This window comes from Puntigrus tetrazona, chromosome 20 (genome assembly GCF_018831695.1).
Source record: "Puntigrus tetrazona isolate hp1 chromosome 20, ASM1883169v1, whole genome shotgun sequence".
In the NCBI taxonomy this organism is placed as follows: Eukaryota; Metazoa; Chordata; class Actinopteri; order Cypriniformes; family Cyprinidae; genus Puntigrus; species Puntigrus tetrazona.
Genome location: NC_056718.1, coordinates 17,413,761 through 17,428,369, shown reverse-complemented (window position 1 = coordinate 17,428,369; position 14,609 = coordinate 17,413,761). Strand labels below are relative to the sequence as shown.

The 14,609-nt window shown below is 38.4% G+C and overlaps 2 protein-coding genes across 3 annotated transcripts; both read left to right on the top strand.

The window, feature by feature from the left end:
* Positions 1–246: 246 nt before the first annotated feature.
* On the top strand, positions 247–2,028 carry erh (ERH mRNA splicing and mitosis factor). The gene is made up of 4 exons (XM_043220607.1): positions 247–402; positions 1,054–1,141; positions 1,224–1,344; positions 1,433–2,028. The coding sequence occupies exons 1-4, from the start codon at positions 400–402 to the stop codon at positions 1,533–1,535; spliced, it is 315 nt and encodes a 104-aa protein (XP_043076542.1). The 5' UTR covers positions 247–399; the 3' UTR covers positions 1,536–2,028.
* Positions 2,029–3,558: 1,530 nt separating this feature from the next.
* On the top strand, positions 3,559–13,903 carry smek1 (SMEK homolog 1, suppressor of mek1 (Dictyostelium)). 2 transcript variants are annotated; one of them, XM_043219275.1, is made up of 15 exons: positions 3,559–4,610; positions 4,696–4,751; positions 6,062–6,160; positions 6,248–6,865; positions 8,414–8,491; positions 8,581–8,697; positions 8,916–9,032; positions 9,108–9,239; positions 9,342–9,444; positions 9,592–9,750; positions 10,855–11,024; positions 11,111–11,253; positions 11,840–12,051; positions 12,163–12,374; positions 12,460–13,903. In XM_043219275.1, the coding sequence occupies exons 1-15, from the start codon at positions 4,469–4,471 to the stop codon at positions 12,577–12,579; spliced, it is 2,478 nt and encodes an 825-aa protein (XP_043075210.1). In that variant the 5' UTR covers positions 3,559–4,468; the 3' UTR covers positions 12,580–13,903. The 2 variants fall into 2 exon arrangements, with proteins under 2 accessions (XP_043075210.1, XP_043075211.1); XM_043219276.1 differs by having other exon boundaries at positions 3,560–4,610; positions 11,840–12,030; positions 12,460–13,603.
* Positions 13,904–14,609: the final 706 nt, after the last annotated feature.

Sequence of the window (14,609 nt, the reverse complement as noted above, 5' to 3'; positions counted from 1 at the left end):
ATGCTACATGTGCCAGAGTTAGCCTAAAATGCTATTTGTTGTCTGTAGTCCAAGAGAATGTTACAAAGTCACGCTAATAAACAAATAAAAAATTACAAGGTATGATATTAAAAAACATAAGTCTACACAGTACACATTGGCTATATACATCCAGCACAATTCAATGTTGAAATGGTTGCAAAACAACAAACAAACGCATAATATAGCTTTTAAGGGAACAAATTCTGAGAATTTCTCCAAATTTGTCACAAGACTTTAATTCTGAAACGGCAACCCGTCACCGCTTAAACCGGAAGTGGATATTCGTTGCACATTTCTGTTCTTTCTGTGCGTCTTCTCCGTGATTAGCCGTCAGCGGTTACCAGTCTTCATCGCGATTTTTACATACCAGAACCAGATATGGTAAGCATTTCTTTGCTGTATTTTGTATTCAGTTGTATAATATAGATGTTTGCCTGGTCTAAAAGTCGTCTTTCGTCGGCTGCGCTGACACGTTGAAGAAATATTCAAGTAAGTGAACGCGCGCAGCTAGCAGCGGTGTAGCGAGATTACCACCGTTCACGAAATGAACGAGTTGTGATGCCTGCTGGAATATTTCTAGACTTTCCTCAACAAAGTTAAGCACTTAATATAAATATGACTTAAATTTGTGTGTACGTCTTCCCGTCGTAGTAGCTGCATTTGTAAGAAGCGTTTAGGCTGTTTTGCTTTTGGGGGAGGGTTGGAGCTCAACAGCTGTTGTTTTCGGGGTCTTACGCCAGAGATTCCGTTTGAGTTATCTTTAAGTTTACTTAGTTCATATACCAAACAGGGACGGCTGGATTGAATGTCAGATTAAGATGCCATCCATTTGAAAATATGTATGCTCTATTAATCTCACTGTTAGAAGTCAAAGCTGTGTTACTGGCAGTAGGGGGCTCCACATAATTGGGTCATATCTAGTGTATGTATTCATGTTTAGTGGTTTTACGTTTTTTGTTCTCTAAAATGTGTAAACGAGTCAATATGCATGTAGTATTTATTAACACTTGCTTTTTTTCTTCTGATTTTCAGTCTCACACAATTCTGCTGGTGCAGCCCACCAAGAGACCAGAAGGCAGAACGTATGCAGACTACGAGTCTGTCAACGAATGCATGGAAGGTAGAAGAGTTAATCTGGTTATAAAAGCCAACGTTAATGTTACGAACAGTTCTAATAACGAGTTCCTTCTTTTTAATAAAAGGAGTGTGTAAGATGTATGAAGAGCATCTGAAGAGGATGAACCCCAACAGTCCCTCCATCACATATGACATAAGCCAGTTATTCGACTTTGTGGATGATCTTGCTGACCTTAGCTGTCTTGTGTAAGTAAAGCATCTCGTGGATCATGTACAAGAGCATAAATGCTTTTGACAATGTAGTAATTTTCCAATTATCTGGTCGTTTTAACAGGTACAGGGCAGACACACAGACCTACCAGCCCTACAACAAAGACTGGATCAAAGAAAAGATCTACGTGCTGTTGAGGCGCCAAGCCCAGCAGGCGGGAAAATAAGGAGTGTAAATGGCTGAATTATTTCTGATGCTAGTCCCCAACTCTGTCAGAACTACGCTACATCACAGGACAAACCTAGATGATCCAAGTGGTGAAGTGATGCTGCTTAGTTCAGATTTTGTTGAATGCATGTCTATTCAGTCAGTACGTCAAAGCATAGAGTGAAAATATTTTGCATTTTAAATCGCGTTTTGTAATCGGAGTTAGGGACTCGGATATTTATCAGACTAAAGGGTAAGATTGGGGGAGGGAAATGGTTAAGGATTTTTTTCAATCCCTCTCAGTTGATGTATTCTTGTTTTGTTTTTTTGTTGTTTTTTTTAAATTGTGATTTAATTGTTCTTTAATTCAGTAAAGTAAAAATACACACATTTCAGATTATGGAGATGGTTCAACTTTTTCCTCGGTGCTGTTACAGATTTTGTTGGCCCTATCTGTTTTGTGTATGTGTCCAGTAGTCACCACTGGAAAATAATAAAAATCTTCTCACACATCTTGTCAGTTTTTTACTGTTTTTTTTTTTCCCTTTTAACATACACTAATGTTCAAACATTAGGTGTCAGTAAGATTGTTTGAAGTAATTAAATGCTTGTATTCAGCACAGATGGATTAGATTGATCTAAATTGGCAATAAAAACATTTGAAGTGTTACACAAAAAGTTCTGCTTCAGAGTAATACTAAAAAAGCTATTTAAGTAATGTATGTGAGCATACTGTCCTGTTTTTTAATTCTCAGTCAGCAGCACACTGTACTGTGGCATGAATGTCCTGTTTATCAGCTACAATGTTAATTGTTCTAAAAAAAAAACTGGTTGAACAAATGCTTCTCTGAAATCCTTAACTATTTTCCTTCGTTTTGCATATAGAACAAAATCGTTTCTAAGATAAATGTTTTTCCTAGGGCTTTTGATATGGTTTGTTAAAAATGATCAACACATGTAATAAAATATTAAAGTTGGCATTGGCAGTTGTAGTGTAGTTATTGAGACCAGTAGGTTAACAATACTTTTTGAAATGATATATTTTTGGTGCTGGTATTGGAAACACATGTTTGGGTTACATGATCCACTGAATAGTTTCAATGTTATTGGAAACTACTTGCCAACTTGTGAGGAAGTGCATTCTGTTTATTACAGTTACTGGGCAACTAAGGAAACAGCTGAGGCTGATTACAAAACTTCAAATCTTTTTAAAGTGACACCTTTTTTTTTTTATAAAAAAGGAAGTGAAATCAGTCCATTAACCCAACCATCGATAGAGTGAAAGCAGATTTTATAAAAACATTTTTTTTCAGGTCAGTTGTGAGAAAGGGGCAGGATTGTAAATCAAATTTGGACATTTTCAGTAAAAAATCATGGGGTTAAAATTAACAAATAGATAAATTAACAAACCCATCAATTAAGAAATAGTTCACAGTGAGATCATTAAGGTGAATTTAGTAAACAAGGTGAATTTTAGTTTCATGCTGACTTTAACATTTCCAGGTCTTTTTGCAAATGATTTTTTAACATGATAGATAAGCTTATACTGTTAACAGAGGCCTCAATCCAGAATCACGCAAATTTTGCATGGATGAGCAACACAAATAAATGTAGTTAGTAAATCAGCTAGTTTTACAGTTTCATAATATTTAAGCTGGTGCATGGCTGGTTGACCACACTGGTTATGATATAGGGATTTCGTCACCTGTTAACCCTATTCCAAAGCTGAGACTAGACTGGTTGAATAGAATAGGTACTTATAATGACTGGAGTTAATGAAAATACAGTACACTGTACTTTGTTCTCTGCATTACATTCAAAAGAATAGCAAGAAGAGTATGGGGTTTATGTTCTTTACTTGTGCTCTAGCGTTCATTAGTTCACGTGTTTTCGCGATTACTTTAACCCTCAGTCCCATTTCTCTCCATGACCCTTTCCATTTTACCAGTAGTGAGTGTTTGGTGTTACGAAACACCAGTGTGTTTGTGCTGGTCATTTTGGCGCACTGTTTCTTTAAACTGTGGCGGCCCTGCGCCTGCAGCACAGGAAACCCCGTAGCGGCTTTCTGAGGGGACCCAAGATGGCCGAATCTTCACAGTGGGGCTAATAATTACTTTTCGTCAAGACGCTGCTATTTCATGGTGCTCGACTGTCGCGCTGGCCATTCGCCGTCCCGGAAAGTGAAACGAGCGAGTCTATTCGATTAGTTATATCGGGGAATGTTTATCTCTGTGTGAAGAGACTGGCTGGTCCATCCGCGGCCCTTAGCCAGAATATGGCGGAATACTTGGAGAAAATATAGCTTAGCTTATTATGAACGCGCCGCTTTATACACGAGCCTTCCCGCCTTTTCACCGACCGCTCGCAAGTATAATGATCAAATAGCGTTATCGGTACGTCTTTGGAGTCCATTCGCGCGCGTTTCCAACGTTTCTGGGTTAAAATGACTCGCGCGAGGAGATAGCCTGCTAGCTGAGGCGCTAGCTACGCTAACCCAGTTTGACTGAATTAGTCGGAGCGTTAGCATAGCCTAGCTAGCTTAAAGTAAAGGGGCACGAAGGAAAATAAACTCATTCTACGTTCGTGCTCTGGCTGCATGTTTTAAACTAATTTCTCACTGTCTCACGTCCTTTAGAATCGGAGGAGTGTTTTTTCGTCGTTCCGTTCATAAAAAGTAAAAAAAATATCGAGTATGTTGTGGAGAGTCTCGGCTGCACACAGCAGCTAGCTGACCATCGCTAGACTGGTCAGAATAATTCTTCTGGACTGCATAAGTTTACTGTGATAGATCCCACAACAGCATACTGCATCAGATTCGCGACAGCTTGCCAGTGAATGCCATATATTTCAGCTTGAAGTTGACAGCAGATTCTGTTGCACCTTGCAAGCCGCCGAGGACGTTGAGATTTACTGAATCAAGGGCAAAAGCCTACTTGAGAGTTACTTGCAAGGATGACTGACACTCGTAGACGAGTAAAAGTGTACACTCTGAATGAGGACCGCCAGTGGGATGATCGGGGGACGGGACATGTGTCATCCGCCTACGTGGAGAGACTGAAAGGCATGTCTCTCCTGGTGCGCGCCGAAAGTGATGGTAGGTTTACAAACATTACAAAGACGGAGTACAGGGCCACTTTTCGTTGACTATACAAGTAAGATGTGCCCGTTCTTTAAAACAGGGTCACTGCTGCTGGAGTCCAAAATCAACCCTAACACCGCCTATCAGAAACAGCAGGTGCGTTTGAAATGTGACATCATTTTGTTGACCGAGCTCATGAGTGTTTTTGTAAACCTAACGATGTGCTTCTTAATGTCTGGGTTAAAGGTCAAGTACATGTTTGTCTTATAAAGATGCAAGACATCACAGGTTAATTGTGAAAAGTACTGAATTATAGATACCACCAAGCCTCCATAGTTAGTCAATGTACAATAACCCGGTAAAGCTTGATATATAAATTAATAGTCAGAAAAGTCTAATTGTTTAAAATAAAACGGTAACGTTTGAACTTTTTGATAAGGATTGCAAAAATCATTCATTCAGAGGCTCAAACTTGCAGATGTTATGTATGCAACGTTTATATGGACAAAAAGTAGATCCCAGTCTGATAGCTTACAATCTAAATCAATGAGATGCTTGTATAATGTTATTGCAGACTACTTGCATAAATACTTTTGAGTTTACTCTTTGCATCTTCTAATAGCATGTCTTTGTAAGATGTTTTTTTTTTAACGCTTAGTTTTATTACTGGAGTTCTATATATTTGTTTGTGGGGTGCAAACCATAATGCAATGCAATGAACATTTGAGAGATGCATACAAATTTCCCCTAAAAGCTTGAAGTATCATGTTTGATACTTTTATTTTAACATGGTTTTTCTGTAAAGTTATGTGTGGGTAGCAAAGTAAACCTAAGTTGCTTCAGTTCAGTAAATGTTCATATTAAAATAGTACAAAAAAGCAAAAGACACAAAGGTGAATCACGGCTGATGGTTTTAGAATAATGCCAAAAGACCTCTTACCTGCTGAAAAGTAAATTATCAATCAGGTGGCATGTCAAAGATTGTGGACAGCAGTTTTTTTTTTTTTTTTTTTACTTTTGTTCCTGTTCATTTGGAATCTAATATGATACAGTAGGCTTTTAGGGCTAAGACTTGTTTAGTATTAAGCACTTATTTTAACTACATTTTCAGAAAGGTCTGGAAAAAGTAAATTTTTGTAGTTTTTGGTGTATGTAGATTAAGTCAGGTGATTAATATGTAAATATATATATATATATATATATATATATATATATATATATATATATATATATATATATATATATATATATATATATATTAGTATAATAAAAAAATGTGTTGTCATAAACACTTTTTAAATTTTTTTTAATGTTTTCTTTTTACTAAAGATGTTATGAAAGCAAAATAGCTCAATGGTTTTTCCTGTGGTCTCTTGCATTAAACTACAGATCTCTGTATGATAGTGCTTGTATATCACTTGCTATTTTCATATTTGTTTTATGTTTTTTGTGTTTTGTCTTTAAAGGACACATTGATAGTATGGTCCGAGGCTGAAAACTATGACCTGGCCCTCAGCTTCCAGGAAAAGGCTGGTTGTGATGAAATCTGGGAAAAAATATGTCAGGTGATGATGTCCGTAATGTACATTTATAGTATTTTCTTTATGTATGTTCTGCTTTATTCTGATATCCTTTTATTTTTGTGTCTACAGGTCCAGGGAAAGGACCCCTCTGTAGACATCACCCAGGAGCTGATAGATGAGTCTGAAGAGGAGCGCTTTGATGACATGTCCTCTCCTGGTCTCGAACTTCCACCATGTGAGCTCTCCCGGCTGGAGGAAGTGGCCGAGCTGGTGGCGTCATCCTTACCTTCTCCGTTAAGGAGGGAAAAACTGGCCCTGGCACTGGAGAACGAGGGCTACATCCGCAAACTGCTGGAGCTTTTCCGAGTGTGCGAGGACTTGGAGAACCGAGAAGGGCTGCATCACCTCTACGACATCATCAAAGGCATTTTCCTCCTCAACCGCACAGCACTCTTCGAAGTCATGTTCTCTGAAGAATGCATCATGGATGTGATCGGATGTCTGGAGTTCGATCCATCGCTACCACAACCACGGCGGCATCGAGAGTTCCTCACCACCACGGCGCGGTTTAAAGAGGTCATTCCCATTTCAGATCCGGAGCTGCGGCAGAAGATTCACCAGACGTACCGGGTGCAGTATATTCAGGACATGGTGCTGCCCACCCCCTCTGTCTTTGAAGAAAACATGCTCTCCACCCTGCACTCCTTCATATTCTTCAACAAAGTAGAGATTGTTGGCATGCTGCAGGTGGGTTTTTGTATTCAACCGTGTATATGTGACCATTTGTGAACTTTGCACTTTGGTGGTTGAGTTGAAATGCTGTTCAGGGGTTAAACTAGGTGAAGAAAGCTGTAGATTAACTTTTCACATCGCCTTCTAACATCATATCTTGCAGGTAACGTACGCTGACAGGCATGCTATGTGTAACTGTGGCTTTTTCGACAGGCCAGCATCAGCATTGTCTCTGAAATTCATTGCATCCTCAGCAGAAACCCCTGTTTACAGAGAATGCTCTGAATATTTTTGCACGTTTGTGATATGGCTGCTAATATTTCCCTGTTTGCATTACCTGAGACCACCTAATTTCTCTTGATGGGATGCACATGGTGGGCTGTACTTCGGTTCGTTTGTTTTAAAGGTCATATGTTTTCCACACTGTAAATAAAGGTCTGCAGATCTAGATAACAGTGCTTACTGCTTGCACTATGCACATTTAAGCAATTAGTAGAAAATCGGCAATGGTATTTGCCTCAATGACGAGTTATTTATTACTGCATTGACAAGTCAGAATATTTGAAATGACCTTTTCATTAGATTTTACTTCAGTTGTGGCTTTTAAAAAGTTGTTTTGTGGAAATGGTTTGATATGTGTTTCTCACCTAAGCCTTACAGTGGATTTGTTTGATACTGGGATTGGAGGTAGGGGAGGGGGCTTGTTGCCATGGAAACAGCACCATCATGTTCTTTAGAGCCATATCATGTGATGTCACAAACGCTTGGCAGGCGTGCTGGATGATTATTTTCTCCAACCTCCGGACAGCTTCAGTTCAGTATGGTGGTTTGTCCATTTTTGCAGATGAATGTGCTTATGGCACAATATTGTTTTAATATTACCATATCTCATTAATGCCTGGATCCAGTCTCATAGATGTTTAATAAACCAACAATAGATACTAAAAGTTTTTTGTGTTGATTGTCTGAGCAATTACATGTACTTTCCCAAGGCAGCGTAATCGCAAACTGTTTTGATTCGCTTGACTGGTTTCCCTTTTTTTGAGGTGCAATGTTTTATGTCCATGACAGGCCGAAGCAGTAAAATAGAGTATCAGTCACATGTCTAACCTTGGTGTTGACATGCATTTATCAAATACATGTCACCCTCATTTAGCTAGAGGTCAAGTAATGTTGCGAAACCATTTTAAGCCTCTCTGTGATTTACAGCTCAAATGACATTAGGATAATGTATATAGGCAACTACTGTATAAATGAACGTTTATCAAGAACCAGGTTTATTGTGCCGAATTTTGCTGAACAGAATTATCCATGGTTGCAGTTCTCACAGTTTGCTGCATGGATGCATCATACTGTTTCTATAGAAATAGTTTATGAAAAGATTAATGTGAATAAACATTTTTTTTTTAAGTATTTGAATATTCAATTTAATATTGTACAATTTTATCTATTATGTACATTCACTTGTAATTTTTTTTTTTTTCCCCCCACAGAATTTATAAACTAGTTTTGTGTGTAACCAAAATGTAACCAGATCTCTTTCTATGATGCTTTTATTTTAAGGACGATGAGAAGTTTTTGACTGAGCTCTTTGCACAGCTAACTGATGAAGCCACAGATGACGATAAACGGCATGAGCTGGTATGAAGCAGCATTACTAAATGGACTTGTTAACCTCCTACTCAAAACAATGGTTACAAAAAAAAAATGATATTGTTTGTCACATTCAGGTCAATTTCCTGAAGGAGTTCTGTGCGTTCTCACAAACGTTACAACCACAGAACAGAGACGCATTCTTCAAAACGCTGTCCAATATGGGTATCCTGCCAGCGTTGGAAGTTATTCTTGTAAGATTTTCTTGCTATTCCAAAGAACAGATTTGCTGTCAGTTGTCTTTTTTTCTTTTTATAATTTTAACGTGTTTACTGATGATGGTATTTCATGGAGAATGGCTGATGCATTTAGATACACTGGTCTCTAACTAACTTCAGCTTTGCTGTCAATGAAGACTGTAACTTTGGGTTGCTTTGACTATTTATAAATGCATGTGTGCATTGTTTTAAAGGGCATGGATGATGTTCAGGTGCGTGGAGCAGCCACTGATATCTTCTCTTACCTGGTGGAGTACAACCCCTCCATGGTTCGAGAGTTTGTTATGCAGGAGTCTCAGCAAAATGACGATGTAAGTCACATGCCTACTGACTCTTGTGAGCCTTCCAGCTACTTCTCTTTCTCACTGCTTGTCTATATTTTATAGGACATTTTGTTGATAAATCTGATCATTGAGCATATGATCTGTGACACGGATCCAGAGTTGGGTGGAGCCGTACAGCTAATGGGGTTGCTCAGGACACTAGTGGACCCAGAGAACATGCTGGCAACTGCTAATGTGAGACATTTTTTTTAATATCAATAAATATTCGATGCTTAGTATCAGATTTTCATTGTCAGAATGTAGCAAAACATGCCACTTCTGTTCGATTTCTTGCAGAAAACCGAGAAGACAGAGTTCTTGAGTTTCTTCTATAAACATTGCATGCATGTGCTCTCTGCTCCACTTCTTGCCAACACCACAGAAGAAAAACCCAGCAAAGGTAATAGATTTTTTACAAGCTGGTGGGATGCTTGCAGACTGAATGTGTAGGCAGCCTTTTGAATCATTTCTCAATTGACATTTTGCATACCTATTTAAAGACGTGACCTCTGCAGACTTCTCACTGTGTGTGTGTTTGTCTTGTCAGATGATTTCCAGACGTGTCAGCTGCTGGCTCTGATCGTAGAGCTGCTCACTTTCTGCGTGGAGCATCACACGTATCACATAAAGAACTACATCATCAACAAAGACATCCTCCGCAGAGTACTGGTGCTCACTGCATCTCAACATGCTTTCTTAGCCTTATGTGAGTGTACACACACACACAACATTATCCATGTTAAACTAAACATTCAGCAGGAAATATTGGAGGGTGGGACTCTTGGTTTTGTCTATCCAGATCTTATTGAAATGTGAAAAAGGGGCAGCCAATATTACTGATTAATATTTTTTTCTAAAAAGGACTTTTTTTTTTTATGCACTGCTGTATCTTGAATATAAAATTAGGGAATAACGGAAATGTGGTCTTTAATTGCTAACAGAATGAATGTACTCATTTTTTTTGCATACAATATTTAATGATTTTTTTCATTTTGTTTTATTTTTGTAAATTTATAAAAACCATCCATAACTGATGCATTCATCCATGGTCTTATCCATTTAAGAGAAACATTTTGTTCTTAGATCAAGTAATTTTAATGATTTTTGAAAATATTATTTATATACTATTTTAGTAACTAACTATTTTTTAGAAATGTTGTACTTTTAAAAATAAAATAACATTTTAGTATTATTAATTTTTTTTGTTTATAATTTTTTTGAACTTTTATAATTTTTTACAATATTATTAAAAAAAATAGTTTTTAGTTAGTAATTTCAGTAGATTGTCAATTTTAATTAAATGCAAGCGTTATCTTGTTTAGAATTTTAGATGTTTAATCTAAATGTAATCATTTAAAAATATATTCTTTTTGTTTCAACTAAAAAAAAAAAAAAGATTTATTTAATGATTACAACACTGTTTAGATAAACCTAGTATTTTTGATACTGAAAGTATGGAAAAATGTGGAAAGACTATAGACTTAGAGAAGTAGGACTGGACAAATGACAGATTATGGGGAGTAATTACTTTCCACCATCACAGCCTTCAAACTGCATAATCGATAACACTGAACATTCTGTGATGCTGATCCATTTCTACTATGAATCGCTCTGTTGATAATGACTGCCCTTACACTGTTATTTCAACACATGCCAAAGAATTCTGCATTCAGGGCCAGCAGCATTATTAACAAGCACTAATTTATTTTGGATAAACACCAAGCATGCAGTACTACCCTGCTGACAGACATCAATTATAGCTTGGCTGTTAAATCTCTCTGTACCTTTCCCACTCATTTCTCTTGTCCAGGTGCTTTGCGTTTCATGAGGAAAATCATTGGGCTGAAGGATGAGTTTTATAACAGATACATAATGAGGAACTTCCTATTTGAGCCAGTGGTCAAAGCTTTTCTCAACAATGGATCCAGATACAACCTCATCAACTCAGCCATTATAGAGATGTTTGAGTATGTTAGAGTGGTGAGTACATTTATCTAATCATCAAACCTCGTAATGTTCCTGAACACACGTTTACTTTGTGTGTAATTGCTGTGTTCTGTGTGTAGGAGGATGTGAAGTCCCTGACGGCTCATATTATAGAGAACTACTGGAAGGCCCTGGAGGACGTAGACTATGTTCAGACATTTAAGGGACTGAAGCTTCGATATGAACAGCAGAGAGAAAGACAGGACAACCCTAAACTTGACAGGTTAGTGGTCATGTCAGACCATTATTGTCATATGCATCTCCCTCTTTAGTAAAATAAATTCCCAAATTTATATCGAACTGTTTACAAATATGATTTAAAGTTGTCTTGTGATTTTTAGCCAAAATAAAATGTTTGGCCACTATACTATTAGTATTATGATGTTTTTACTAGTTCTGTCAAACGATTAATTGCGATTAATCGCATTCAAAATAAGTTATTTTTACAGAAAGTGTGTAAGGTGTGTGTATATAAGTACACGTAAGCATATATTATGAGAATATATCTATAATATAAATTGTGTATATAAATATTTAATATAAAATGATTTAAAAAAAAAACATGCATGTATTTGTATTTATATGTACATTATATACTATGTAAACAATAACTTTTTGGATGCAAATTGTTTGACAGCACTTGTCTTTCTATCCATTGTCTATTGGATATTTTAAGAATGTTTTGCTAGGAATAACCCTTGCTGCTTATAATGTTTTGAATTTATTGCGCATGTAATAGTTAGGCCTACTTTTATGTGGAAGTACTGTTTTTAATGAATATTTTTTTGTGTCTTTATGCTTGTCTCCAGTATGCGGTCGATTCTGAGAAATCATCGTTTTCGCCGGGATGCGCGGACGCTGGAAGATGAAGAGGAGATGTGGTTTAACACAGACGAGGAAGACCTGGAGGACGGTGAAGCTGTGGTGCCGCCCTCAGATAAGATGAAGAGTGATGAGGACCTGATGGATCCTATCAGCAAGTTCATGGAGAGGAAGAAACGTACGTTACCGCTACACGAAGGTGGCATAATGTTAATGACCAACTACTTTGATCCCATGTTTGACTGAACAGTGCTACTGACATTGCTTGCTGAGTTCTGATAAATTTTTTACCCCCTTCTCCTTTCTCAAGTGAAAGACTCAGAAGAGAAGGAGGTGCTGACAGGGAAGGCGAGCCTCTCAGGACGACAGAGCCCCAGTTTTAAACTCTCCTTCTCCAGCTCCCCAAAGCCCAGTCTGTCCTCTCCTCCAACCGCATCCCTCCACCCTGGTTCGCCTGGTTCTCCAAGTTCGCCCGGGACAGGAGCCCGGAGCTCTCCCCCTACGGCAGCTGTCACCACTAAGGTAATTACCCCGATTCCAACAATGCTCTGAGAAACTCCTTTCTTACCGGTTCCTTATATTTTATGGGGTCTCGCTCCTATTCCAGGGAGGTCTGGTGGGTTTGGTGGACTACCCCGACGACGACGAAGAGGACGAGGATGAGGAAGACGCAGAGAGTAAAGAAGAAAGTCCTCCGCTGTCAAAGAAGTCCAAGCTGAGCTCCTAAAGCACTCCCTCGTCAATCAGCACAGTCATGCTCAAAGGGAGCTTCATCCAGAGACTATTGCAGCGCTCAGCCTAGAACTCAAAACTGAAACAAAATGAATGAATACACAAATGAATGGATAAATGAACGAATGCAGCCCCCCGCAGGAGTCCAAGGGGTGCCATGTGAGGAACAGAGAAAGGGAGAGCAAGAGAGGGAGAAGATAAGGTCACGGAGCGAAAAGGTGAATGTCTCCACGTGGAGTTTGTCCAAGTGCCAATCTGCAAGAAAGAGAGAGAGACTCGTGAAACGGATGGAGAGATCGAAGACGAGATGAAACTGTGGTCTGGACAAAAAAATAACAAAAATGGATTTAATAAGACATCAATTTCGACAAAGCTAAAAGTACTGGGGGTTAAAAAAAACAACAAAAAAAGACCTCACACAGTCAGTCACTCGCAGACACTCAAACTGTTGCCCCACAGAGCGTCCCAGGCTTGGACCAGGACACACTGCCCCCCCTCTCAGGGAAGGACCTCACATGACCCGAACTGGGCCAGCCAATCCACAACCACCACTCACCTTTGCTGACTCCATCTCCATTTCTTTCTCTCCTTTCTCTCAACCATTTTTTTCTGTTGCTCTTCTTTCTTTCTTTTTTTTTTTTCCCCCCCTTCTCGATTCTATTTTTTTGTTTTTCTTTTTTGTTTGAGTTTCTAGGGCCAGACGGGACACTAGAGAGCAAAGAAGTCTGGGTCATCATTGTTTAAGATGTCACCGTTGTTCTCGTGGCTCAGCGGAAGTTCTTCCTCTTTCAAAGCCAGCAGTTCCCTCCTTTTTCTTATTCTGTTGTTCTCCTCTCTCATTTTTTTAAATGACATAAGAGACCTGCCTTTAAATGTTCAGGACGTTTTCAGCCGCACTTGAACAGGTTTTTAAAACCTCAGTGGGGGGAGATAGTTTTACCCTTTTTTTGCCCTTCAAAACTGCAGATTTTTTGGAAAATTTGTAAGCCCGTCTTGATTAAAGATTGAGTGGAACTCTAGATGTGATCGATTTTTGTCATATCTTCATTTTCTTTTCTTTTACATGAGTGTACTCTTAGTTGTTCGGTATATTTGGGACCATTAAAAAGATCTTTGCTGTAGTAGATCTCTCACGGTTGTGCTGGTTCCCTGTATCATGTCAACTGTGCTGATATTTTGTCTTTTGAAATGGGATTTCATCACTGAAATGATCCTCCTGTCTGCTCGTCTGAATACGTCAGTGGAAAGTCCTGCCACCTCTGACGGAGGCTTTCTAAACAACCTGCACACAATTAAAGATAAGTTTTTATTTTCTGAAATATCATCTGTTTCCCTTTGTACTTGAATACCATGAGATTGGAGCATTCGGGCACTAGAGGGCATCCTTCACCTTCACTGACATGCAAAGATAAAAGCCTCGAGCAAGGAGCCAGAAAGCAACTTTCAATCTATACACTAGCGGTCAAAAGTTTGAAATGACAAGTGTACAGTTTAACCATTGTCAAAATGTTTAGTCATGTGATGGCAAAGCGTCTTCAGTGTCCCATTTTTAATATGCTGGTTCAGTGTTGTTCAATAATTTGATAATGGTTCTTATCAATTGTGTATTCGTTCATTTTGTTAAATGGAATATTAGCAAAAGCTGTATTGCCGTGAAGCTTTGCCATCACAGGAATAAATTGAAACATGCCAAAACAGGAGGTTATTTTAAATTACTGTTTTACTGTGTCTTTGCTGAAATAAATGAAGCCAAGTAAGTGGTAATGAAAAATTATTCCAAACCTTCGACTGGTAGTGTATTGTTTGAAGTAGTTTTATTTACTTCAAATCTAAAGATGGCATATGACACGCTGTTAAAGGCATTGTCATTTGCGCAAATGAAAGCAATTCTCAGCTTACACAAATCAATCCTTGTCTGTTGTAGCTCTTCTCTATTTATGATTTCAAACATGTGTTTTCCGCTTCATCTCTTCTCGTTGTTGCCTGAATGCAATATGTCTCATCTTTGGAGAGATTACGCTCTCA

Coding starts and splice junctions, on each gene's coding strand:
- erh (XM_043220607.1), top strand. Junction 1,142..1,223: donor TGTCAACGAATGCATGGAAG/GTAGAAGAGTTA, acceptor TTTTAATAAAAG/GAGTGTGTAAGATGTATGAA. Junction 1,345..1,432: donor GCTGACCTTAGCTGTCTTGT/GTAAGTAAAGCA, acceptor TCGTTTTAACAG/GTACAGGGCAGACACACAGA.
- smek1 (XM_043219275.1), top strand. CDS start 4,469: ATGACTGACACTCGTAGACGAGTAAAAGTGTACACTCTGAATGAGGAC. Junction 4,611..4,695: donor GGTGCGCGCCGAAAGTGATG/GTAGGTTTACAA, acceptor TCTTTAAAACAG/GGTCACTGCTGCTGGAGTCC. Junction 8,698..8,915: donor CAGCGTTGGAAGTTATTCTT/GTAAGATTTTCT, acceptor ATTGTTTTAAAG/GGCATGGATGATGTTCAGGT.